Below are 27,650 nucleotides of genomic sequence, written 5' to 3'. Positions count from 1 at the left end.
CATAATACCACGTAATCTTCAAGCAAGCAAACTCCCACTGCTCCTCAGGGCTCTCTGATGCACAACAACATGAATCTACACTGGTCTGGATTCAACAAAACTGTGAAGAGGCATCCACTTCCACTCCTTATAATAGACCTGGGCTGGCTTATAAACACTGCAGAGATGAAACCACAAATAGAAAAATAAATGCAACTACTGAAACAAAAAAAAGAAGCACCCAATGGGCCTCAGCTTCCCTCACTTAGGTGGACCCCTTACTCCAAACCCCCAGTGAGTAGCAAGTAAATAAGCAGTAAATCACTAATTGGGAAGAAGAGGCCACCAAAGGAAGGGAGCAGGAGCCAGGACGAGACAAATAGGAGGTGGCAGCGCTTCAGACAAGAGGCAGGAGGCCTGCAGGGCTCCTTTCAAAGTGCCTGCACGCATTCAGGGGCAGACAAGGAGAGGAGACCTAAGAGAGATCCACTGATGGATCTTTGGAGCAGCCAAAGCAGGCTTGGGAAATCCCTGGGAGCTGGGAACAGAGCAAGGAGGTATCACATGTGCCTGCCCTGCTTTTCCTCTTCCCCAGGTACTTCAGGCTATTACTGGAGGCAGCTATTACAGCAGGGCACACACGTGCTCTGAGCGAGTACCACTGTTCTTATTATCCAAGAAGAGTCCCTCCAGCATGCTCCCTGTGGCCCACATACTCTGCTTTTCCCCATTATTAACAGGTTATTCCACATCACACTTTTCCTGGATAACAAAGGAATTATTTTACTCACACAGCAGATGAGGCGGTTTTTAAGTGCTTTTCTTTTTAGCTTTTCTGCTTCTAATTCCACACTGATAAATTATATAAATAGAATAATATAAATATAATATATATTTGTAAATATATGTTGTAAATATAAGTGTAAATATAAATAAGCACCCACTCTCACATTTGCATATTTGAATCCCCTTCACTTTCTCCCAACAGCTTTCTGACTGACAACAAACCACTTCTCTAGATCATTAAGTGTGGACCAGCCTGGTAACACAGAATGCAAAGTCAGGTACGTATATTTGAAAATACCAGCAAATACTTCTCTACAAAAGGCTAATTAGCAAGGGTTTTAAATAACTTTAAACTGATTTTCACCATTTAAAGCAAAACTTGGGGTGCAATGGAGTTTTATTTCATCATCCAGAAGGGAAATTAATTTTCAGTTTACTTAGTAGGGGTTTAATTGCCACTGAGACAAACGTGTCCTGCTCCTTGCTGCCTTAGTAGACCTATAATAGGATTTAACTGGCTTCTTTTTCAAGTAGAAGTAAACTTATCTTCACAGCTCTTGACATCACACTGCAGTCCTGAATTCACATCAAATCCCAAGGCAAAAGGATGTCATTTCCACTGTTAAATTTAGGCACCTAATACCAGTGTTCCTGGGGCCTTCTGGAGATGTGCTGAACTCAAGTGCTCTGAACCAAAGCTTCATCAGAGTTCATGTCATTCCTACTGATGATGAGCATGGATGTTGAATGAATGTTCTCTGGAGAACCTCTTCCCATCATATCCACATGAGGGGGGAGGCTGAAACACTTTTGCTTTTTTCCCACTTCATTTAGGTTCAGGGGATATTTCTGGCCAAAATGAAGCAGCAAGGATTTCATTTAGAGACAATCAAAGTAACTATTTTCTAACCTGCAGCTATTTCAGCTGTTTCTCTGTCTGAGTTTTCTTATTCTTCTGTGAATTTACTTATTATTCCAGATTATAGAAACGTGATTTTTTTAAAGTAATGAACAGGTTGTGAGATCTTGCCTGACACAGGTAGTTGAAGGCCACAAATCCAGTGGGCCAGAAATCAGGAGGCAGGGTTCTTCTCTCTCAGCTGAAAACCACATTTCCCTGCCTGGAAAAGCAGGGATACACATCTTTTGTCTCCCTGAATGGCAAGGGAGAGTCTCAACCCCTCAGCCTCTCTCTCTGTACAGCTTTTAGAGCAGTTGACACAATAGCTCCAGACCAAAAAGCTACTGTAATACAAATTAATACCAGTTTCCCCACAAGCTGCCTAAATATACTTTTAGGCCACAAAACAAATCCGTTGCACCAGAGATTTTTACCACTTGTACTGCGATTCCCAAAGTGAAGTATCCTTTTTTTTTTTTTTTTTTTAGATCTCAGGGGTATAAAAAGAAAATAGCATCATCTTGTTCAATGCCAGCTCCTCTGCTGAAATATTCATCACCTAAGTGATACTTCTGTGCTTTTGCAAAGTGTAAAATGCACAAGATTTGCCACTGGCAAGACTACGGTCTTACTATGTTTAAACCTGTGTAGAGCAGCCATAATTATGTAGAATGGATGGCAAAAAAATGACAGTAATTTTTCGAAGACCGTATGTTTTTTATTCAAGCTGTGCACAGGATTTGTTTAAAAGGAAATTAAGGAAATCTCATAACTTAAAAATGCAAGCCTAGCCATCTGAACTTTCCAAGTGGCTGCTACTTTAAAATAAAATGCAGTCATAATTACAAAAAAAAAAAAAAAATGAAGTGGTATTTATCTTTGTTACATGTTACTGTTGGTATAATTTGTTGTTATTATTCAATTGCTATTTGTTATTATTGCTGTTTATACGGAAATTATGCTCATGCAACTGTGCTGCCTTATCCACCTCTCAGTCCTTCCAGGTAAGTTTTGAATCCACTGGGAATCCCAAAAGCTTTCCACTGAGCATGAGACAACAGGTCCTAAAACCTAAAACCACAGTTTATTTCTGCCTCCTGAGTCATTTTTCTAGATAACAAAGTCATAATGAAGTTTCTTTATGGACATAACCCCAGCAGTTCTACATAAAAATTCTGCAGGAACAAAATCAAAGTGCTTCACTAGATGGGCCTGTGGATCAAGCAAAAAGTTAAGGCAACTTCTGGGGGGGGAAAAAAAAAAAAAAAAAAAGAGTTGATGAGTAGAACTTGGGGGGTATTAGGCAAAATAATTTATTTCAAATAAAGCATTCTGCTGCATCCTCCTGTCATTCACTAACAGGAGATACAATTTGTCTTTTATTTACTGTAAAGCCTGTTAAGTGCTCTGCCACTTCCAGTGATGCAGCAGTTAAGGGGTTCAAATGCCACCACAGATGCCCCACACAAACCCAGATACAGCCCAGGAGATTAAATTCCCGAGCAATTTCGCCTTGAAAGGGCACTGATTTAATCTGCTGCCATTTGTGCTCCTGCCAAGAAATCCTGCTCATTTCAGCCCAATGCTCTGGAGACTCCCAGAGTGAAAACCTTGTGGCTCCAAGATACAATTTCAAGTATTGCATGAGATGCAGGAGATCTGATGAGATCCAAATGACTGCAAAAAATTGCCTCAGCTCCTCTCTGCTCAGGAACTTTTGCCCTGAATCCCACTGGCTGCACTTGCTTCCAGGGATTCTCCAAGGTTTGATTTGTAAAACCCTTGGCTTTGCCTGGATTTGTAGGAGTGAGGCAGAGCTCATGGTTTGGTAAGAAGACAGAAGATGAAGAATACTTACAGCAGGTTTTATTGCCCTCACAACACCTGTTTGTGTGTTTCTACACTCTCTGCATATTGGGTCCATGAGATTGAGGAACAAGAGGAATTCTTATTTTAAGTCAGTTCCACTGCAGCCTCTCTGAACCTGCTTTTATAACTGCATACAGAACACCAGGGTTATCTGGGAATATCATTCCAGTTCCTCATGACTTCAAGGATTTAGGGACCTGGCAGTGGCCTGAATTTTTTTTTTTCTTATTATAGTAAATTATAGTGGCTTTGGGGGTTCTACTGAAAGTTTGGGGTTTGTTCTGCTGACAAGCGTTTTGTGGCATTTAGATGCATCTGGAATACATGTTCTCTGAACCCTTTTGGACCATGTGTCTCTTGCAACTGACTGCAGCTTTTCTAGCCATATATTGCTTTATTTCTGTTATTTGGTGACTGAGCTTGCCCAGACACCCATTCAGTGAGGGGTTCACGCTAGAAAAGCCCCTGGAATAATTAACAAATTAAAAAAAAAAACTAAAAGGTTTGCAAGAATAATATAATCATTATGTGCATTAAAAAATCTCTAAATGGCAACTACAGCTGTAGCTAAACACAACTAACTAACTTAGTCATTAAAAACACTATTTCTTTCTGCAAGCAGATTTTTCCTTTCAAATTTTCTAATCAGTCAATCAATACAGAAATTACACTGAGATTGCATTTGTGCTAAAAAAAAAAACAAAACAACCCAGAGCTTTCATTTGAATTAAATTTTAGGTCTGTGGGATTTTTATTTTATTTCAAAGTATCTTGCTCTGAGACCTATTAAGACACTCATTGTTTCAAGGCACAATATTTGATGTTTGTAAAGCGTATTAGGCACTTACATGCTTCATATTAAAAAGGCAATGATTGGCTTCACAAAGCACCATACAAATACCTTTTTAATTGAAATCTTTCCATCTCCCCTGCTTTCAAGTCCCCAAAGGTACCAAGCTATGAATTTCAATGAGGGCTTTGCAAAACAGTATTTAATTAGTGCTTTTCTGTCAGCCCTTTCTTCCATCACCCACCTAACCACTCTTGTTCCTACAGAGACATGTAACAGCAATTTAATATCATACAAAAGGAGCAACAGATAAGAGTCTAAAACGTATCAGTTCAACCTAATTTTGGTATGGCTGTTTTCCAAACCCACATGGAATAGTGTCTGTTTTTATTGTGGAGGTAGCAGACCTTTAGTCATTAAAAAGAAGGGGAGAAAAATAATTAAAAATAAAAAGAAACTTCTTTATAGGGGTGTAATTCTGAGGTAAAGTTAAATTTATGGCAGAGACACATCTTTCCTGGAGGTGAATGGAAGAAGGGGAAATGAATCACGAGATCCTCATGATCATCCTGTGGAAAACATGAGAATACAAACAAGACAAATGCAATAGAAATAATTTCTATTGGTGAAGCAGAGTGATATTGCAGTGCTTAGAGATGGAGGTGATTAGGATACAGTAAAATGTATGGATGGAATGGAGTAGCATCACAGCAGATTAATGCTGCTTGAACTACACCCTGGAAACCTGAAGTTCAGCTCTTGAACGGAACCATTCAGGTGAAGGTTTCCACATGGAGACTTCACACTTATTTCAGCATGACTAACAATTTCTTGCTCCAACAAGGGGTCACAAAAGGGAGGAAAAGGGCTGCTACCAGCAAATAAGAATGAGGAATTTTGGAAGATGTGATGAAGGGCCTTTATTCATACTACATCTACCTTTCATAATACTCCCTCTTTCAATTACGTTCTTAACGTGACTCTAAACACATTCAGAAACCATTTTTCCAATTCTGACGTCAGGCAGAACTGGAAAAGGATGTGGTAGGATCCAGAAATAAGGATAAGAGCCATGAGGAAAGCTGGCAGTATCCCATGGATTGCTCATTGTGGTACACCCTGCTGTCCTCAGCCTTGGCTACAACCTGTGAGTCAGTACCAAGACACTAAATTTGGTTAAGAGAGAGCAGAGAAGAAAATGAAAGCAGCAGTAAAAGCCACAAGACACCACAGGAGGGTGCTGCACACAGTCACTGTGTTCTTCTAGCAGGAACAGTTAAAGGCAGCATGACTATGTTTTCCATAGTTTGAAAGCAGGAGTGAGTCCCTTTCCCTCAGAGCATCTCGGAACGAATCCATTTACTTACAATCAGGGACTCAGAACCAAAGGGCACCAGTTGTGCCAGCCTGAGATCTGTGCTGGTTGTACAGATACTGTCTCCTGATGCCCACTGCTGACATTATGAGGAGCAAGAATCAGATCAAATGACCCATCCAAAGTGGAGAGTTTGATGGTTATATAAATATTTTGCTGCGCTTACACTTGGAGAGTAAATTGCCTCTACCCCAAAACATCAGCAGCTGTTCTTTACATGCTTAAATATCAGCACATCTTCAGAAACCTCCAGAGTTCTTAGAATGAAGCTGCTGTGTGAAGGGATATACACTTCTATGAATCAGCACGTGACAATACACTTTCTGTAAGTACAGATATATTTTGCTGTTTTCTTTCTCACTTCCCACTTGCTGTTCAGTAGCTAACCCAACACCAGAGCACTTTACTGTGCACAATACAATACATTTACCACTAATTTCCTATTTACTGAGGCTGTTTATAGCAATTCCAAAGAAAAAAGTTTGAACTACTCATCCCCCTCCTCTCTCAACAAATCAAAGTAAGGTTGCTATATAGAAGCTGATGAACATAACAGCTGAGTTATATCTTCCTGAGGTGTTTCTCCTCTTTGTGTTGGGTTTTGATAACCTCCTTAATCACAGAATCATAACTTATCTCTATTTGGAGGGGACCCCTCAGGATCACTGTGTCCAACTCCCAAATTCATGTGATTCTCGCTGGCCAACAGTTACCACACTGCCAGATTTCTTCTGTCACAACATCCCTTGCTAAAAGTTACCACTCCAGCTTTCCTCTCTTCTTACCTCCATAGTAGCTACCACAGCTTTGCTTTCTCTACAAACCAGTGTTCATCACTACTGTGAGTATTATGGTTTGTTTCCAGCAAAATCCATGTCTGTGCATCCCACAGTGTCCCCATCTTCCAGCATCTCTGTCCAGAGGCGATGGAGTAACAAAATGTCCTAGGACCACATCCCTAAAGTCCCCTGGGATACTCCAGGATGAAAGGTGCTCTACCACAAAACAGGTAACTACCTCAGAAGCAGCACTGTGAGAAAACAATACACACCAATGCCTTAAAATAACTTCTGGTCTACTGGTCCACACAGGAACGAAAAGTTAATGCAACCAAACAGCTCTCACGCTGCAGGACAGAAAATCGCCCAGAATGCCACGAAACAGTGTGCAGAAACGTGTGTGTTCCCAGTTCAAGTGCCACTGCCAAAATTTCATTCCCAAGGAGAAATCTGCCACAGGGATGCACAACTGCTCTCCCACCTTCCAAGCTGGAAGCACGGAATTAGGGAAATGTTTTTTCAGAGAAAGCTTCTGTCAGCCTGCACTGAATTCCTGTTGCCACTATCGCTCTAATTATTTGGCAGCTAAATTTTGTTTCCAACACCGTCTGGGACACACCACGAGGAAAGCCCATTCACACAATGCTACTTTCACAGGAGATAAGGAAGTATGGCAACAGTGGCCACCACAGACACTTTTTCTGCAGGGAACAGAGTTTGGATGGGAAGAAAAGGGGAAGATCATCTTTCAGAAGGCGATGCAGAAATACAGAGTATTGAGAAGACAAATCATTTTTCTGACATACAATTTCATACATAAAGAAAACAGGCTGCTGGTCACCTTATATCCTACACAAACATTGGAAATGCAAACTCGTCTGGAAAGCAGAAATAGAATGCTATACCCTGGTATGTGCACTAATTCACTAACTGCTCTGTGGCTCCAATCCAGCAAAACACTTAAGCACATGAATAGTCCCAACAACAAAAGGTCTGAAAGACTGCCCATACATTAAAGTAAATTGCAATGTAGGCACAAGCCTCTCCCTTGCTTTCATTAAAACCTGCAAAACCCAGAGAACAAAATCAATGCTGCCTCCCCTGGGTATAGCAAGCAAGGAGTGGGGTCACAGCAGCCACATTCAAGGACAGCTTAGGAAAATGTATTTAAAACATGCATTTGTATTTGTACACAGAAATTTGAAATACACATACATTAGTGGGATAACATATTGATTTCTAAACAAACAAACAAACAAAAACGTCACAAACACCATACAGGTTTGACCCCCAAAGGGCCATTTAGCCATGAAAAAACTTCCAAACTTTTTGCTGGGGTTGCTTTTATGGTCAGACCCTTTGCCACACTGTGGAAAGGAAACACGTTGCTGTGTTTTTCCCTGAGTTTTCTTCAGAGGAGGAATCTGACTAAAATGTCAGCCTGAGCCACGCAGCAACCCTGGCTTACACAAATCAAATGTCAGGGTTCAGGAGAGTGTGATGACAACACTTGGTGGGAGCACAAGGGACAGACAGGAGTGATTCACAGTCTGGGAGGAGACCCGGCAGGGTCTAGACCAGGGAAAATTGAGAGGTGCTCGGAAAGGATGGATCAGAATGGAGATGGTGAATATATTGCCATTTGAGAAAAGTTACCTGCTCTCAAGATCTGCTCAGACAGCACCATTACGGCATTCAAAAAACCACTTTTCCCGTTACCTCAGGCAACAAAATCCTTCACTATCAGAGAAAGAATTTTAGCAAAAGGACCATTTTAAAGCGCAGTTGTAATTTCTGCTTTTACTGTCACTTGTATTTGCATTCCTCCTCTGGTCTCTCTGTTCAGATGCTAAAACCAGCACCTAGCACACACACACAGTGAGCACATGCAGGCAAACACATCTCCCACAAAGCAGCAAATCTCATCCCAGTCCTGTCACAAACAGTTAATTCTTTTTTTCTGGGGCACTCAGCATCAGATTTCAGGTGGAGGCACCTGAAACAGCAGTGCTATGTTATTAGGGCATTTAAGACCAAATGCTATCACCAACACAATGAGTGGAAGTCTAATCTGCAAGCTGTACTTCAGAAATGAATGAAATGTTTACAGGGCAACAGTGGTGTGAAAGTGGAAGAACCTGCTTCTCTCAGAGGTCTAAATGCTCTGCTGGCACATTCAGGGTGAGAAACATCCAGTGTGTACACAAACCACACTGCTGCTGTCATATCAGTGCTCTTTTTCTGTAGATTGAGGCTTGTTTGGCACTGCAGAATGGTTTCTTCACCCTAAAACTGGCAGGCTCCCTTCTGTGCCCAAGTGACTATCTCAGCACCTGTTTACAGCTCTGCTTCAGTGCTACCTACCTCTTATTACCACAACAATCCTTTGGGAGCAGCAGCTCTGTAATTGCTGCAAGCATATCCTTCAGGACTGAACTGGCTTTAGTCCAGTTATCATATATTGGTTTCTTGCTGGCAGTTTCTTTTTACCCTCCCAAAGTTCTGTGTGGGGCCTGGAGACACCTCTCTCCTACAGTTTAGTGAAATAACTTGCCAGTGTCTTCCTCAGCAGGTGAAAAGTTTACCACTGTAGCACAGTTATTCACGATTTTCTCTGCACCACCCGCACAGTGCTGCAACCCCAAAGAAATCATCATGGTTTGCTTCAGCTTCTGATTCAATCTCTGGTGCTGGCAGATGTTCAGAGTCTCGTGATGCCAGTTCAAACTCTACCCAGACTGCTGGGGAGTTGGTGGATGCCTGAACCGGTTTGATGGGGCAGGAATCTCATCTCCACTTCAGAGGGAACACTGGAGCAGTGGCTGGAGCAGCCTCTAGGCCTCCACAGACTCCGTGGGCTAACAATGCTGCATTATTTCATCCCAGTCACCATGTCTACACCTGTGTGTTCCATTTTCTAAAAGGAAATGAAGAGTCTGGATGAGCAAAGATGGTGATACACGGGCAGAGCTGCACATGGAAATAAGCTCAGCAGGATATCTGGTTTGTAGCCATCTCTGCTTCAATGATCTAAGAAAAGAAAGCTGGAGAAAATCCTTTGGAATCTATGGGCTGTTTGCAAGAGGTCAACAGAGGACTGTAAATAGAGTGTAGTCAATATTGCTGTGCATGGGGGAACATGGAAAAATAGAATTCTTCTTGATAAGAGGCTGGATTTGATTTCTACACTGTGAAGAAAAGCATCAGCTAAACACTGAACGTGTATTTTAATTTAGGCAGTATTTGTTGGCGGTCAAGGCAAGCAGAAAGAAAGACCTGACAGTGTTTTTCTGGATCTCATGCCGTGTTGGAAAGTAAGGAAACCCTGTTTCTACCTGTAAATAGGACTTGTGGAAGTCCAAAGAGAGAATAAATATGAAACAGGGAAAATGGGATGTCATTCAACACAGCCACGCTCCTGACCACAATGTTGCTTTTGAGACAGGTCAGCTTTGTATGGCTCAGTCCACGAAGTGAGTCATAACAAACACTAAGAGGGAAATTGAGGGCCCTGCAGGTGTTTTTAGAAGAAACAAAGAAACAAAACAATCCCATGAAATATTTAACCAAAGGACATAGAAATAAACTTGGAGTGCTTGGAGATATATTCATTTATATTCTAGGTTTGGGTACTTGGTAGTTGAGAGCAAGGGGGGGCTTTGATGGACATTCAGAAGTGGTACCATTCACACTCAGAGCTGCCTTAAAATACACATCCACAGTCTGGACAACAGGAAAATTCCTTTAGTCATCTAATGCCCCTCTTGCATGAAGTTAACAAGAACAGCACAAAACCCACAGAGCTCTCCTGCTCCCACCAGGGAGGATCCTTGAAGATCCTTTTGAAAGTTTTAACTACTAGAGTATTACAGCCTGTGTTCTTCGGATTTTATTGTTTTTCTGGCTCTTTGCTCTGTCATGGGGCTGTCTCATGGAGCATTTCAGTGAGCTCCTGCCAGGTAATCCAGCAGATTAATTCAGAGTTCATTTGGCCAGTAAGTGGTCAGCTTCTCTGAGAGGGGGCATGGGAATGACAGCTCCCTATCTCTTTCTGGGAATTCTCAGAAGACTGAGCAGCACGAAGGTATTTTCAACTAACGCCAAATGCTCCAAAGTCATGTTTAGATCTACACAGAAAACCTTTTCAAAACAAATCTCCAGGTAAACATACTACTCAGGACTCGAGAGCGAGACACAGATTAGGAAAGTACAAATCCTGCTTTAAAACAGCTCATTACAGGCTTTTCTTCTTCTTCTTCTTCTTTTTTTTTTTTTTTAATGATCTGTTTTTCAGACTCCTATTAGAGCAGAGTAACTAAATACCCATTAAGTAAGCACTTAGGCCAAATGATAGCTTTTCCTGGGAAGCTTAGAGGGAGTTCTGAAAGCATTTTGCCTGCAGAGCTGAGGAGCAGAAACACAGTCCTGGAGAGGAGCAGGCAGACAGAGCTTGAATGCTGCCCCTTGGCAGAGCTGGCAGCACCTTTTTTTTTAGTTTAGTTTAGTTTAGCTTGGCCTTTTCCTGCAAAGCTCCCCCAACTCTGAAATATTTCACCTAGGAAAGGGGTAAGTCAGAGACACTCCCAGGAAGACACTGCTTCACCCAGCTAATCAGGGTTCATGTCTGAGCTGTTTCTTGTACCAGTCTCTCCTCCTGCTGTTGGGGGTTCATGGATATTTGTGCTGCAGAGCAATACAACAGCCACCCATGGAGGCACCAGAGGCTGCCTAACCACCACTTCTACGGAGTGCCAAGGACAATACCTCCAGGTCTAAATGTTTCAGAGGGTTTTTTTCCTATGCTTTAAAAAAAAAAAAAAATTCTCCAAGAAAATCAGCTACTCCTGAGAACTCATTTTGCTTCAGTGACAGAATAACTTCTGTCAAAAATAATGCTGGCAATATTTTGTCAACTGGTTCAGGTGGTTGGATTCCACCTCACTTTTCAGAGCCTCCCCATTTCCAGAGTCAGTCTGGCTGCCCTTCCCAGCAGAGTCCCATCAGGCACCCCCGAATCCCAGTAAGAAGTCAAGCTGCCTGGCACCGTCAGAAATTGTTCAGTTTACAACACTGAGCCAACAGAGAACAAAAAGAACAAAAAAAAGTGTGGGAAGGAAAGGCGGGAGAGAACAGGATTTGCAAAATGCACCCTTACCCACCCGGCTCCCCGTGCTACACTTTGACCTCTAAACATGTACATCAATCACCGATGTTAAAGTGCACCAGGGATGAAAGAAGGGAATTAAATAACAGCCCAAAAGAATGGGGGGCTCAGGGTATCTGCATTCTGTTCCTAGTGGGAGCACACATAAAAACAGATCCTCAGCTTAACAAAACAGATTTGGTGAGATCGACACATTAAACTGCATGCTCTGTCAAATGAGCCCTTCACAGCTTTTCTGGAAAGTTCCTGTGATTTCTGCAGCCTTCCTGTGTCACTCCAGGCAAATTATTTAACTTTTCTGCCTCCCAGATTTGTAAGTCAGAGCACATGGAGTAACAGCTCCTGTTTCAGAGGGGGTTTAGACTCCTGAGGTAATTTTTTGGATATTCCTGTGACATCCTCTAGTGAATTAGTGATTAGAAAAGCAAATAACTAGGAGTTCACTTCTGAATAAGGCAGGATGAGAAACACACAGCAGAAGAACAGTTCCCATCCCTGCTCCCCCCATCTTGGCATTTGTAGCCTTGTAAAGAAATGTCAGCTTAAATAACCAGTTCTCATTACGCTAAATACTGAAATGCCAACCCTGATCATGTGGAATTCTGTCAAAAATTAATGTTTTAGCAAGGAGGCTCTTAGTTTTGGCCTGTCTGGTACTTTGAAGTTTGATATGGATTGAAGATAGCAGCTATTATATTATCCTCAGCCCATGTTAACTGTGGGCAGAAAATCTGCCAGCTCTGGTAAATCACCGATGTAACACAATGCTTGCAGCAAAAGTGGATACTCTGGCCTTACATTGCATGTGCAGTGATTTAGTGAGCTATAAACAGAGAGAAGAACTTTTAAAGGAGGTGCTCCATATCAAAGGGGGCCAAAAGTGCCGTTGCTTTTACTCAGAGGTGAATGCTTTATGTTGGAACAAGAGAAGAAAGCTTATCTGCAGCTCCTCGGCACTGATAAGTCAGGCACAGCCTTTTGAAAATGATCGGTCCCACTACGCCCCGTGCACAAAAATAGCAGGTTAATTGATTTGCTGCAGAGCTCAGCGCTCTTATCGATGGTGAAACATAGTTCAGAGAGTAACCCCAACAGCACACAACGCTCCCTGTTACACTTAACATCTCCCTTTCTGCATTTTTGGGCTCCTGGGAGGATTGAAGAGTTGAAGCCTTGCAGGGTGTCATCCCGATGACCTGCACATGACTGCAGGTTGGCTTTGTGACCTCAGTACCTGATCCATTCCACTGAGAGAAGAAAATAAGATTCCAAAGTCATTTCTACTATGGCTATACTGTGATTTATACAGGAGAGGAGTTTCCCAAATGAAAAGGAAACTCTAAGATAATGAAAAGAAATGTCATTAGTGAGCCAAGGAATTAAGGAGAGAGAAGGATGGATTTTTGCCTCATGGTGCTTCTCACCTTTCTCTTCATTTTCAATCTACTCTTCTGCACTTCACCTCATTCCCCCCAGGCTGGTTGTTTCTCTTTCTCCTTTTTTTCTGTTTCTCTCATTCCCTTCTTTCTCTCTCATTCCCTTCTTCCTCTGTGCCTCCTCTTAAAAATATCTCATAGTGCTACTACAAAGTTCCTGCCATGAAAGCATTCACAGTGACTTCTAAGATATGAAGCTTAACAAAGCCATGTAGATATTCTTAAGTTCCAGATATACACAGCCATTAAATACAAGCATCTTCCTTCCTATTACCATTAATTCCTAAATTATTTCGGAGTAGCTCAGAGCAACCTCAAACATAATTACATGGAACTGAATAATTAACAGAACCCACATCATATACAGGAGGCTAACAGTATATATGAACAGGTATTTGGTACTCAAATCTTGAATTTCTGCTGGTTTAAAAACAAAACCACCCTGTGATACCAGTCTATAGAGTTCCTGCTGGATCCCATGTCTGCAAAAGAAAAGCAGAAAAGAAGAACAGGGCCTGCAACATGGTCTGTGCCTGACATCTCTGCAGAGTAAAAATATACAATAAAAATCCATGGAGAAACCCATACTGACTCCAAAAGATGCTGAGCATCCTTACACAGTATTCAGAGCAGGCCTGAATTCACAGGGAGACACACCATGACAAATACAACACATTTACTTAAAGGTATTACTTAAAGCAGAGTCCATTTGTTGTGTGCATCTGCGAATGCAAGCTTTTTTTTTTTCCCAGAACACTCTGGATTAATATCCTTCCCAGATCTTTCTCACCTGACGTTTCAGTCAACTGGATGCTGGAGAGGCCTTTAAAAAACACGTCAGTTCTTTTATTTGCTATAATCTTGATATACCCAGAGCAGACAGTACGAACAGAATATTGGTTCACTTCCAGTGCTGTTGAAGGATTGAGTGTGAAAGCCCCTTTTGCATACTTCAATTTTTTTTTAATGTACTGCTTTCCAGTGTGTTTTCCCATTGGTGTGTGTTGCTTCTCCATCTTGTCAGCACTTCCAGTGGAGCTGTTGAGCTCCAGACCGGTCACTGCCCTTTCTGTCACACAGTGTGGAGAGATTTTTGGTCTGGCTTACAAACCCCCTGCTCCCCCTGACAAGCTGTCAGGCTGCTGCAGCTCTTTCCAAGACATACTTCCTTGCATCTCCAGCTTTATTTTCCCCCTTTAGCTTCATCCTTTCCCTAGTAAAAGGCATTAGCAGTGGAGCCGTGCAGAAACAACTACCTTTAAAAGTATTTCAGGTTCTTGCTTGTTGAGAAATTACCTGCACGTCCTATTTTGTCACTCAGTCATGTTCCACTGTGCATCTACTTTTACTGCTGTTCAAGCACTAAATTCTAGATTACCTCCCAGGTGGTGTTTCCTAGTACATCTAGGCTTTAATTTTTTTTACTATTATTGTACGTTCTATTTTCTTTTCAAAATATCAAATCTGCTATCTGTTACAGGACAGCTTCTGCACTACACTCCTGGAATTCAATCCCAGATTTCTTGGCAAAGTCTGCCAATCTGCTGCTCTTCCTTGAGTGTTGGGAGATTTCTCCTTTGAGTTTCAATCAACTCCTAAGTACTGTGCCCTGGTGACTGGTTTGGTTTACTGATGCATTCAAACCCAGCTGAAGCAAAGCAACAACAGGCATTGGCTACTCAACAAAAATTGGTTTTCCTTCTGAATTAAAACCCATTCAAAGTCCCAGAAAATTTTCAAACACAGGGTTTTTCTTTCAGAAGGCAAGTGAGCTACAAAACTAAGGTAGAGTGCATAGAGGCTTCACCACATTTTGCTGAGTGTAACTGGGATATGTGGCTGAATTGGTCCCTAGGAACTCAACTGAGGCCAGCAACCATCTTTCCATGGCTGTGTTTAACTCTGCAACTTGGGATATGCTGAAACTCTCTCTTCATTTCGTATCACACAACATTTCCTCACATCCTGGTTTCCACCTGGGCTGCTCTGAGCAACAGCACTGCAGCTACAGGGAATCTGTCCTGCAGCCCAGACAGAGTCTTAGAAAATACTGTCATATTTACACCTCGGTTTTCTCACCTACAAAAGGAAGATTGCAGCCTCAGGCCCCAGGTGCATTTACAGTTTCTGTAAGCCAAAAGTGACGTGCCTTTGCCTCCAATTCTGTGACATCCTAAGCAGTCACCATTTAAGCTGACAATTCAGTGAGGGCCTTAAAGTGAAAAGCTGAGGGGGAAAAAACCCAACAAGAACAAAAAAACCCACAATAACCTCAAAAACCCCAAAAAACCTACTGACAATTTTGACACTTAAAACTCTGCTTTTGCAATTTAATTCAGACAGAATTAGTTTTATTTGACTAGTGCTTAGAGGGCAGCTACAAAGAGGATGGAAGTAGAGAAAAGATAAAGGGCATTGGGTACAAGTTGCACTGGCAGAGGTTTTATCCTGACATTAAGAAAGGTGATTTTTACAATGAGAACAACCTTTCAGTGGAAAAACCTCCTCAGGGACATAGCAGGGTCCCTACTGATGGTGGTTTTCTAGATGTGACCAGACAGAGCACTTGATATTCTCATCTGGGCTCCCTTTCCCACAGAAGGTTGGAGATCCTTTCCAACCCGGGCTGATCTATGATTCTATCAGACTATTTAATCCAACATCTAGCCCTAAACTGTTTTTATGATTCTGTGATAATTACTGTTTCCCCTCAGAGCTGAACCTAAGCCAGATGACACTTAAACTAGTTTTACACCAGTGAACCTTTACTAGTCCTAATCATGGTTAAGTCATTCACATACAAGTGGAGGGAGATCAGGTCCAACAGAAATTGCTTTTTACTTAAACCAGGTATTTTCACCTGTTGCATCTTCCCTCCAGGCACATTAAAAACTCCTCCCATTCCAGAGGAATGGAGAAAGATAACTGAGGTGTCTTCACACAGGCTGCTGGAGCAAGTAAGAATCCCAGAAACTGAGGGACAGCAATTTTTGTGGGTTATACACAGTTCTAAAAGGTTATACACTTCTAACAGGGCACAGTGAGACTTAAAATAGTGTGTGTATATATTTATATATATATGTATCCTATATTCTGAGAAAGATAAGAAATTGAACTTCTTATTCTAAATGTACCATGAGAATGCACAAACAGACAAGTTTCTACTGCACTTAGGTCATACTGTGTGCAGGTTTAGGAAAAAGCTTCCAAGATCGCAGTGTGTTTGTCCAGATAAAATTTATACAGCCTGAAATGTTTTCTTATTATATTATCTAAAAGCACATGGACTGATTTCCTTAAAACTTGCCTTACATATATTCCTCTCCTTTACAATCACATTAGGGCTCCAATTAGAAGAGACAAATAGGATTGTTCTGTGAATGGGGTGCCTGCACTCAGGGTACCTCTGGTGATGTATGTTCAAGTAATGGAGTCATTGAACTGGTTACATCATTATGAAAGAGCTTTCATAGCTGAGATGAGAAACCTTGTACTTCATAAAGTCTGGAACAGTGCTGGCAACACGTAATTATTTAAAGTCGCCCTTCCACATGAATCTAAATGTGAATAGATTATTGTGCTTTCTGTAGAAAATACACCTCTGTCCTCTGAAGTGCTTTAGTGCAGAAGTTCTGAGTCACAATAGCACAAGCCCTGAGTCTCACAGGGGATCAGCATCAGAGATGGGAATAAAGAATCCCAGAGTCCCACTCTAACCCTTCCTGCACTCAAGGAGGACCACAATTCCTCCCAGCGAGTCCTAACAGGTTATTCTGCCACCACAAAAATCACACTGAACTAAGAAAACAGGTAAAGAATAAAAATAAATCATGGAAAATAGGTAGGGGAAAAAAAAAAAAACCTGAACAAAGGTGGCTTTATAATCCTCAGGGCCAGAAGAAACTCTGTAGTTTGATGTCATCTGACCAAAGGACTCCTGTGCTACTACTGCAAAATTAACAAGGGTTTTAGCACATAATCAAGTTTAACAAGTCTCTGTGTATCAGCATGAGCAAGGTAAGCCATTTCATAATGCCCCTTAGCCCGTGACAAATGCAAGGCAACGTGGCTTAGCATGTTCCCCTTTCCTCTGGGATTAAACTGACACACTTTTAGTGGAGAAAAGAGAGAACCTGGTTTTGAGGCTCTGTTTGCCACACATGCAATTTGCTAAGTTGTGGTAAAATTTGACTTTACGTCAAATTCCTTAACTCTGCTAAGGACAGAAGGCTAATGGGATAAGGGGAAGTGAAAAAGCATTTCCTTGCCAAATGGATTTTTAACAGGCTTGAAAGTGACAGTGACAACTGTGTAAAGAGCTTTTCCACCACTGGATGAATCCACCTTAATTTCAGCACTATAACCTGGTGCTTCTCCACCTCTTGTCACCGCTCAGAGTGGCACCTGCCTGTCCAGTTTGGAGCCAGCTGTAAAAACACTGGCAGTGAATGATGAGCAGACATAACATAATTTATGCTTGAGGTAGGCATTCAGGGGATGGAATCTGAAGTGACAGAGGCCTTGCCAGCCACAGAACTCCAGAAGGATGTGATCACTCTGACCTTCAGTGGAGATACAGACACAGAGTTCAACTCTTGTCTATTTTGCTACTTCTTAAGCCCAACTCAGATTTTTAACCAGCCTTGCCAACATCAGGACTTAAGGGTGTGCCCTGAGGCTTTGCTGAATTAGGGTTTTTGGCTCATCATCAAATTAAGGGAAAATGTGGCGTAACCTACTCACTTGACTCAGTCACAGCTGCACTGCAGGATCCTAATCTCCACATTTATTAAACACATGCTCCCTCTGGAGCTGGAGATGATACAGTAACAGCTGTTTTATCCTGCTTTCTTTTTAAGTCACGTGGAAACAAACACAACCCTGTCTCTGGTATAATTCACAGTGTTCACACCTAGTGTTGCAATTAAGATGTACAAAGATAAACAACTGTTATGTGCTCCGTATCTTTTACAATCTATTCTCCCTCCCAATCACTCTCCCTGTTGTTGCCATCATTACTGTGAGCAAACTACCACCAAAATCTGACTCAGCAAAGGGAAACGAAGTTTTATGCAAAAATAAAGGAGGCAAGATGTACAGGGCACAGAATCCTCCCAAAAGATACTGAGACTAAACATAAGAAATCAGTACAAAGACAGTGAAACAAAGCAAATGCTGGGACACCAGGGTTTGCTCTGACTTTAATGTCAGCCTGGCCTCCCACTGGTATAAAATTAATATTTCTCTGTGGATCATTAATCCTTTTTGTCTACAATGTCCTGTCGTGAACTCCAGTGTGGCTTTTAACCACTGTGGGAGCACAGTGAAAATTCACACAGAAAATTCACACAGCAGCCAACAATTTAGGGAGGGCACCTCATATCAGAAGACACCCTTCTTGTGCCTGGTTAATGAAAAAAGGGACACGTTCCTTCCTCTGCTCAACCCCCAAGAGAATACCCAATGCCCCTTTTCCAGCTCTGAAACTGCCCCCAGAATGTGCTGATGAGCTCCAAGCACGGCATCAGCACCAGCACACAGGGCATCCTTAGGTTTGGTACTGCTCCCTCCATCCTGAACCCATCCCAACTCCAAACACGCCCCAAGCACCTTGCAAGCCTCCTCCCCTTTTCCCAAGGCACAGGAAAACAGGGGAGAAAAGGTGGCAGCAAACTGCACCGAGAACCTTGGGGTGGATGGTTTTGGACCGGCTGAGCCCCAGAAGAGACTTCAGGTAACAACAGCAAGGACACCGAGACTCTGTGAGTGCACACATATTTTTCCAAGGCAATCCCGCTGCAGTTAATGGATATTATTGTGCACAAAGCCAGCAAAGTTGCTGAAGGGCTTTGGCAAGCCAGGTCCAAGTGTCTGCACTGCAGTGCTGGCTGCGTGCTCTGCCTTCATCCACTCCAGCCCTGTTTACCAACAGAGGTACAGGCACAACCCAGCCCTGGGCACAACTAAACAGGCTGATGTGTATTTTTATGTTCCAACAGCTTCTGTAGCAGCACTGACAAGTGAGACATACAAAAACAAGTAAACACAGATACTAAAAAAGCCACTTGCTTTCTCACCCTGCGTGTTTACTGTTTGCGGTTCAGTCACCTCTGGCAAGTGGAGGAGATCATTTCATCTCAGTTCCTTCCTCCAGCACACCCACCTGATGTATTTCTGGGGGGGCATCACGGCACTACAGTGCCATGTTTGCTGTCACTGTAAACTGACACTTCACTTTTGAAAAGCTACAAGCCATTTGTTCATAAAACACTCTGCAATCCCCACTGGTCTATTTGGTAGTTTGCTTGGGGTTTTTTTCAGATCTAAAATAATTTTAAGGTGTTGCTTCAAATTAAACATCCGTGCCTTTCATGACATTTTCTTCATAAACAAGTTAGCACAAATATATTTTCCCATGCATATTTATTATACACACACAGCAGTCAGCCTTCAAATCTACTCCCCCAGTCCCTGGGGCAAACTAGGAATCCTCCTTGCCATAAAAACTTACCCTTTTCCCTCAATAAAGAATAAACTTTTGCCTTTAGAGTCTCATTTTTCATTTATTTCATTAGTTTCCATCTCAGATAACTAAATTCTTTTTTATTACAGCTGGGAATTTTTATAATGTGCAAATTGAAATAATGATTGTATCACAATACTCTTCAACTGGTTTTCATTAAGCCTCCAGCTACCATTCCTTGCTTTGTTGGATATCTTTGTGTCAGGGTTACTTTACACTGGACAGAAGTTTGGACAATTTATGTTGAAAAGAATGACTAAAAGCCTATTAGATAACAACCCCCAAAATGCACTGCTTGATGGAGCTTAATTGCATGTTCTTGCCATAAGCAAAACACCTCAATTGCTTAAAACTTAACAATCATGCTAAAAAGTGGACTTGTGAGTGTATTCCAGGGATTCACAATTGTGAAAAAATCAAAATTACTACCTGTTTTTGCAATTCTGTGTAAGCAGACACGCAGTGCCAGGAATACATTTACATTTCTGAGACTTCTTGTGAACAGAGCAAATCCATACTCTGTGTTCAAGTAGGGTCTTCTGGTTCATTTTGAGTCCCTTGAAACAGCTCAGAACCATTTGTGTGGCTTGCTGGAATTTACAGCATGCTTACATTGTTGATCACCAGTCTCATCTCGCTACTTTGTCATCCTGTATTGCCTATTGGGAAATGAGTTTGCTGGAATATATTCCCATTGCTGTCAGGGTCACAGAAGTCTGAATGAACACAGAAGGAGTCCACTTAATTGCCAAGATTTATAGCTATGTTGTTTTCTTTTCTCCCTTTCCACTCAAACTTGTCTTCCGTGTCTGACATCTATAGAAAAGGGAGAGCTGCTTGTTCTGCTCAAAACCAGCAGCAGACAAGGATCCCAGTTTTGCAGGGATTCCTTATTTCTCCCACTAGTGTACAGGCAACAGCGGAACAGCTTTCTAACCCACCCTAGGCCAGGGTACTGAACCAAAGAAAAGTGCTGTGTCAATACAAGATCAGCCATGATCAGTCTGCAATGAAGTAACGAGCAACACAACTGGCAAAGGACACCCCACATAACCTGTATCATTTCCAGAAGCAACGAGCTGGTCATTTGAATTTTGGATGCCAGGCTTTCCCAGCTGAAAGACAGGTGAACTGCTGCACAAACAGATGAGAAATTTTTAATTCCTGGGAATTCAGCTGCCATTTGAACATCTGTCTCTGCCTGCCCAAAGAGTCTGCTGCGCAAATCAAGTACAATTTCTGTGTCAAACTAAAGCCTTTTCCATCGTCTCATTTATGGCTCTGCTACAAGCTCGAGTAGCAGAGGAATCAATCAATCCCACTCAACCAGTAAAATGATTTTGGGAGCTCTGGGGATTAGAAGAACAAAATCAAACCAACAAACCCCAAACTGTTGTAGCATTTCTGACTGAACAAGGAGCAGAGTTTACAGGCTGAGAACTTACCAATGGAGCGATGGATGCAGGTGTGCTGGTTATCACTCAGAAAGAAGCCCTCTTTGCACTGACATTCATAGCTGCCCATGGTATTTACACAGATCTGCTGGCACCCTCCATTGTTATCCAGACACTCATCAACATCTAGAAGAGAGAAGGGAAAAGAAATCCAAGATAACCAACAGATTCAGAAGATACATCTGGAAGAGCAAGCAAGCCACAAAAAGGCTAACGAAAAACTACCCAAACACCATCAGTTAACCCAAATGAATCCACCTAATTATTTTTCCTGCATCCCAGGTTTCAAGTTAACATAAAAAAAACCAAACAGTGGGGAGGGGAGTCCGGCTACATCTCCACGTATTCCGAGCTGCAAATTGATTTCCAATGCACAATGAACATTAAGGTCCTAAAAGGGCTGTGATCCCACCTGCCAAGTGTGCTGTTGCACTCTGTCATTCCCACTCCACTTGGAAAGACATACTTCAGGTCTACAGTAATTTTTAGCAGGGATAGCAGGCAAACATAAAGGGCATTACTGGGTGAAAAGAGTCTTTATGGAGTCCTGGTCTTGAAGAGAACAGCATGTTTCAATTACTGGAGTCATAACCCCCTACTCTGTCAGTTTGTTTAATGTTGTTTAATGAAAAGAAGGCTTCTTAAATCTGAATGTTCCACGTCTGTATTGTACTTTTAATAGGCAAATATATAAAACCACAAAGGCAGCATTGGCTACTGGCTGTTTTGAGGGTCTCTACCTATCCCTTCCCTTTGGCATAACAGTTTTTATGCTGTTGTGTTGAACAGAGACATAAGTTCCAGCACTGAAAAACCACTGACACTAAGAGATACCTGACCCACATTCAACCTTGCAACTCTCCTGTTTTGCTCATAAAAGTGAATCGTATCTGTTTGCTGGGGTTTTTTTGTTAGTTTGTTTTTTTCTTATTTGTTTTTGTTTGGGTTTTTTTGGTTTTGTTTTGATAAGAGCAACTTGCTACCTGAAAATCCCATGTTTTCCTTTTTTTTTTTTTTTTTAATGAAGACTCTTCAGCCAGTTAATTATTTCACAGTATGTGCCAACATGTCAACAACTCAGCTGGTGTGTGTTTTGCTTTCATTTTGTTTTTGGAGGGGGGGGCAAAAAAACCCACAACAAAGGTAAATGATCCACGACACCCAAAACCTCAGAAGAGCTGGCACAGCTCCTGCAGGAATTAATTCCTCCAGGACTGGCCACAACACACGAAGGTAAAACCAAGCTGGTTTGCTGGTACTTCTGCAGGCAAGGCCAGGGAGCTCTGAAAGGCTGCAGAAACTCTGCCAGCAACTAATGCAGGAAGGCCAGTGAGTTCCAGCCCCTTGCTGGTTATTTGTGCTGGGGTGCTGCCTGCACTTCATGTGACACAAATCAGAGCTCTTTCTCACAGAGAAAAAAAGCTCCAGGGTAATTACAGTACCCAGGGAAACCAGGCAGGCTCCTTCTGTCTTGAACTACAATGCAAGTGTGTGGACAGTCCTCATTGTTTTACTGACCAGGAAATGTTAAGCACTATGGCCTCCAATTTTCTGTGTCAAAGTCCCCCCTGCCCTCAGTTCTTACTCTTTTCCAGATCTGAATGTTTTCATATCCCCCCCATCAGAGAGTTTGGGAGTGCCCAGGGAGAAGTGAAGACTTTCCTTGCCTACTGCTGCACAAGAAGGAAAGATAAATAAGTGATCCTAGTTAGAGACTTCCTCTGTCTTCCCAGCCCTGCTGCCCTCTTAGTGCCAACTCCAACCTGCTCCCTCCAAAACAGCACCCTGGAATCTGGATTCTCCTCTCTGGAAGATCAGCTGAACACTTACTGAAGGAAAAACTCTCAGTTGGTACATGCACAAACCTCCAAATTATGCTACAAAGTATGTGGCCTTCCCAGAGCTCTGTTTATAATATCCCAAATAACTTGAACAATTGCCTTCCAGCTCTGATGAATAATCTGAAACAAATGCAATGATTTATAAACACATTTTTTTCCTGCTCTTGATAGCAAATGCTGGTGGATTTACCACTTCCATAAAGAGACAGCTCAATTTACCACCAAGCCCCAAATCCACATGCTGGAATAAAATTATTACAATTGAAACCCTTTAAAAAAAACTTTACCATGAGGAATTACTGCCAATTGTTTTCAATTACTTGCCTCAAAATTATTTTAATATGCATTTTTTAATAGAAGGACTTGAAGAAAGGGAACAGCTGGATTTAGGACTACTATATCCCTATCTCCATACTACATGCCTTCCAATGGATCTTGGCTTGACAGTGCAGGATTAATATTTTCTCTTCTCAGGCCTCAGTCCTTCTAGGCCAGGCTTTTTGGAGCACTTTGTATTACTACAGTTCTTAAAAATGCTTAGCATCCACCATACCAAGCAATCTACTGGACATCAATGCCTGGAAAATATTTATTGAATTATTTACTTGCTAAACTGTCTTTCCAATAAAGTCGCTTTATAATCAGATTACCAGTAACCCAATTTAGAGAACAGGGTAAAATGGTCTCCTGAAGTTAGCAGATGGAACTCCATTGACTCCAAGAAGCTCAAGCTCTGGTAGATCTGTAGGAATAATTCCTTCATGTTTCTGAATTTTTTTCAAAGCTCACAAAAGAAAAGGGGCTGCCAAAGGGGCTTTTCCTTTCTTTTATTGTGCAATTTCATTCAATTCAGATCAAATTACCCAGCTGAACCTGTAAACATCAACAGCGCAGCAGGGGTGAGACTGAATTTTGGACCAGATTTGCTAGAGATCAAGTACCACACAAGCACCAAAATTAGTGGTCAGGTTTTCAATAAAGCTCCAGTTTTGGTGGCTCTACATGTCAAACATGGCTGTTGAGTGTTTTGAAAAAACTGAGGGTGGATTCTCAGGAGCTTTGATTGTGGCCACTCTGTGTGACACTGGAGACCTGCACTCCAGGGCCTAACTCAGGACACATGAAAAAAGTCATTTATGGCATAAAATCCCTTCACTCAAGTGAATCTACTCCAAGCCCCAACTAAACCCATTTTAAAAACTTTTAAACTGAAGCACAAATACAAAGCTCACTTGCTCTATTACTCTACTCTTAATAAAAAGGATTTTTTTTTTTCCCCTAGAACAAAGTGTGTCTTCTTTCATAACCTTTTGCACAAAATCCACTGACCAGTCAGGACCAGACTGTCCCTCTGAGGATGGCAGTCCCAAGGCAGCAGGGGCAGGTTTCCAGTCCTTTAAACTGATGTATGGAAAGTCAAAGTCGTTCCCTGGGCTACTTATCTGACAAAAGTTTCAGCTTGGCTTCACCACCAAGTGTGATTCCTACAGTGCATCATCCACTGCTTAAAGGAGAGCTGAGTCTCAAAATCCTCCTGATGATCCCACGGTAGGAGATCTCAACAAACCTGCAGAATCCAGACTCACAAAAAGATGGAAAAAGATTCCACGTGGCTGCTCCAACCCTCATCCTCAAAAAGAGGATGAAAAACTAGGAGAAAGTGAATAAATGTCCTCAAGCCATTCCCTTTAATACTCATCACAAAGGACTGCCCTGTGATTACCTTTGCCAAAGACAATCCTCCAGAAATAACTCAGTTCCCACAGCTCTAAGTTAGAAACAAATAGCTCAGAGGACACCCAGCATGAGAACTGGGATTGCTTATACAGAATTTAGGCCAATTTCCAGGCAGGTGAGGGCCTGGATTCAGAGTGGCCAGGCATCATCCAGGACAACCAGGAACAGGGGAAGAGCCAGCTCAGGGAGAGGCTGGGAAAGGAGAAGTATCTTTCAAAGGAGACAGATAAATGGATGCATCTATGCATAAATGTATAGCTGTATCTATGGATCAGAAGCATTATGCAAATTAATGCAGATCTGAATTTGCATAAGACCTCTAGCTTTTTGGCCCACTGCCCTCACATCATCAAACTTGTGCTCTGCACCCGGGTAAGATGAGATCCTCCAGATCAGTATCAAAGGGTAGGAAATATCACAGCTGATAAAGACGAACGTTTTATTTAATAAATAACCAAATGTTTTCAGTTTCTCATTTCACTTATCTGATGAACTTTCCAAACCAGCTTCACTGGTGTTTCACCCTGATGTGGGGCAGAGCCTCCCGCAGCACTTGGCCTGAAGAAGCTCTCGTGACAGTGCCCTGTTTGGGTACCCACAGAGGGGGAAAGGTCTGCTGAGGGTACCTGAAACCAAAACCACGAGCAGGAAGACACAGAAAACGAAACCCTCCACAGAGCCAATGCCAAGAACAGCCTGCCTGTTCACTTCCTCCCAGGATCTTCTCTTCCTTCCTTCGGACGCTTTCCTTCCGTGTCAGCATTTTCATCAACACTTAAGCCCCTGAGAAATCTGAGTCTCGACTTCAAAGTCTCCAGAGCATTTGGGAATCAAGACTTCTAAAATCAGGACTTTGACTCATGATCCAGGGAGCTGATCCTGATTTTTTTTTTTTTTCCCTCTAAGCTACTCTTTGATGCTTTTGGAAGAGCTCTGTCAGATGCCCATTTTACCAGTGCATAACACCATGACTGAGAGATGAACTGCTGATTGCAGCACTACAGACTTTTCCTCAAATGTTAGCAACAAAACACCACTTGGGATATTTTGAGTTTGTAGGGGAAATGATTAGCAACCACAAACTCAGATTTATATCATGCCCGATTCTGGGATTTTAAAATCCTTATATTCTGAATATTTCCAGTCAGAAAACTGGTTGAAAAATTAAAATAAAATAAAAAATCACATTCCTGGATCTTTGACACTTCCCTGTAGCTGATACTCAAGAGAAGACTGTGGAGATGGGACAGAGCCACTGCAGACATGCTCTCCCAGGTTTCAGCCATCACATACCCATGAACTTTCCTAAATCACTTGCTAGACCATCACCCTGCTGGACCTTTTCCTGGATGAACTTCTCTAATCTCTGATGAACCCAACATGATGAGGCAATCACTTCTGCAATTTAATTATGAGTTATATCAAGAAGACATGATTTTGGTTATCTCAAACATGCTCCTTCAATCTGAATGAAGGTCCTCAAATTCCATTATTGTGAGAAACAGTAAATATTCATTCACTACTTGCCTTTCCTGCATCTTTCTTGATCTTACAAATCCCCCTCAGCCTCGCACTGTCCCTCTCATCTGCCCTGAGCCCCGAAGCACAGCAGTGCACAAACAAGATAATCACAGAAACAATTCCGATTACTTGGGTATCTCATGCTTAAACCAAAAAGTGCTCCTTTCTAGGAGCTACCCTTCAATGACAGCAACATTTGGAACACATTCTTCTCACTTCTCTGCTCCCCCAAGTACCGTGATGCTCTGTTGGAGTGGGTGTCTTGGAAGATGTGATCTCCTGATACCCATGGAAGCCCAAGGAGCAAATGTGGCATGTGGGAGTAGAGCAAGTGGTACCAGATTAGAGGCTGCAGGCAGGTGCTCCTGCTGGAATGCTCATACAAGTGCTGACACGCTGGGAAAGGCAGGGAAGGAGACACTGGATCAGCTGAGGGGGCCATGGAAACGAGAATCATTGCTAACTGAACTGCTAAACCATCTCTTGTAGCCAAACTGCATATGAGCACACAGAGAGAAACAGCAGGAGAGAGAGACATCACTACCTGTGTGCACAGCATTTGTATCTCCAGCAGATCTGAAAGCAGGCTTCACCCAAAATTTAAAAGCTGGGCCCAAATTGTCTACTGTTTGCACTATTTGAGGTTAGAATTCTACTTTCTGGCCCCTCCTCTGAGAGACTGAAAAATCTGGTGAAGGAAAGGAGAGAGAAGAGCCTTGAAGCCAATGCTTCACTCATTACCACAGCTGCAGATAAATTCATTGGAGCCCCTGCTGAGAAAAGATCCACTTGCAAAAAACACATCCTACATGTTTACTGAACTAGACATTAAAAACAAAACAAAACCAACAACAAAACCCAAACAAACAAAACCACACAAAACAAAAACCAAACAAACAACAAAAAAAAAAGGGTGAAAAATTACCTTTCCCTGAAAAATGAAGCATATTTTACAGACAGGAAACATAAACAATGTTCTTGGGTGATGAATACTAAAATAATTCCAAAATGATCAATGAGTTGACCTCTAGAACCACTCTTATCTACAAGGATACAACACCTAAAAAGATGGCCATGATCTGCCCTGGAGAATAATTCTGTCTTTTAATGGGCTACAACCCCCCCATCACCTCAACACCCACTGACTGGGCTTCTTGTTTGCCTGCACAGCTTGAAAAGGAGGCTTAAAATCACTTCTGCAGCTATTTTGTGACACACAGAGGAACTCCTTACATTTCACACTACACAAACACGGTGTAAACGTGGCTGGCAAAGGACTTTTTTTGCTGTCTAGAGCACAGGAAACATGCATTTAATGCAATAGCTTAACTCTGCTGCATGTGCTGCCTGCCTGAATTAAACAGCCCCATGGATGCTCCATGAGTGTTCCACTGGAGTTCAAGTCTCTTGACATCACTTGTTTATTCCTTCCTTAAACAACCTGGGCACCACTCTCTGTCCTTCCAAGCCACCAAAACTTTTTTTTTTAATTTCA

General features: G+C 42.1%; 1 protein-coding gene across 2 annotated transcripts in view; it reads right to left on the bottom strand.

Annotated features, from left to right (window-relative positions):
• The window catches only part of SCUBE1 (signal peptide, CUB domain and EGF like domain containing 1), a 169,062-nt gene that overhangs the window by 104,878 nt on the left and 36,534 nt on the right, over nucleotides 1-27,650 (bottom strand). For both annotated transcript variants that reach the window (XM_050325506.1, XM_050325507.1), the window contains exon 4: nucleotides 21,048-21,182. In XM_050325506.1, coding sequence (XP_050181463.1) covers nucleotides 21,048-21,182 — 135 coding nt within the window. The remainder of the gene's footprint in view (nucleotides 1-21,047; nucleotides 21,183-27,650) is intronic.

The sequence above is a fragment of the Myiozetetes cayanensis genome, unplaced genomic scaffold (assembly GCF_022539395.1).
Source record: "Myiozetetes cayanensis isolate MyiCay16 unplaced genomic scaffold, myiCay2020 scf3, whole genome shotgun sequence".
In the NCBI taxonomy this organism is placed as follows: Eukaryota; Metazoa; Chordata; class Aves; order Passeriformes; family Tyrannidae; genus Myiozetetes; species Myiozetetes cayanensis.
Note: the sequence above shows the minus strand (reverse complement) of the source record. Positions and strands in the feature narration are given on the sequence as shown.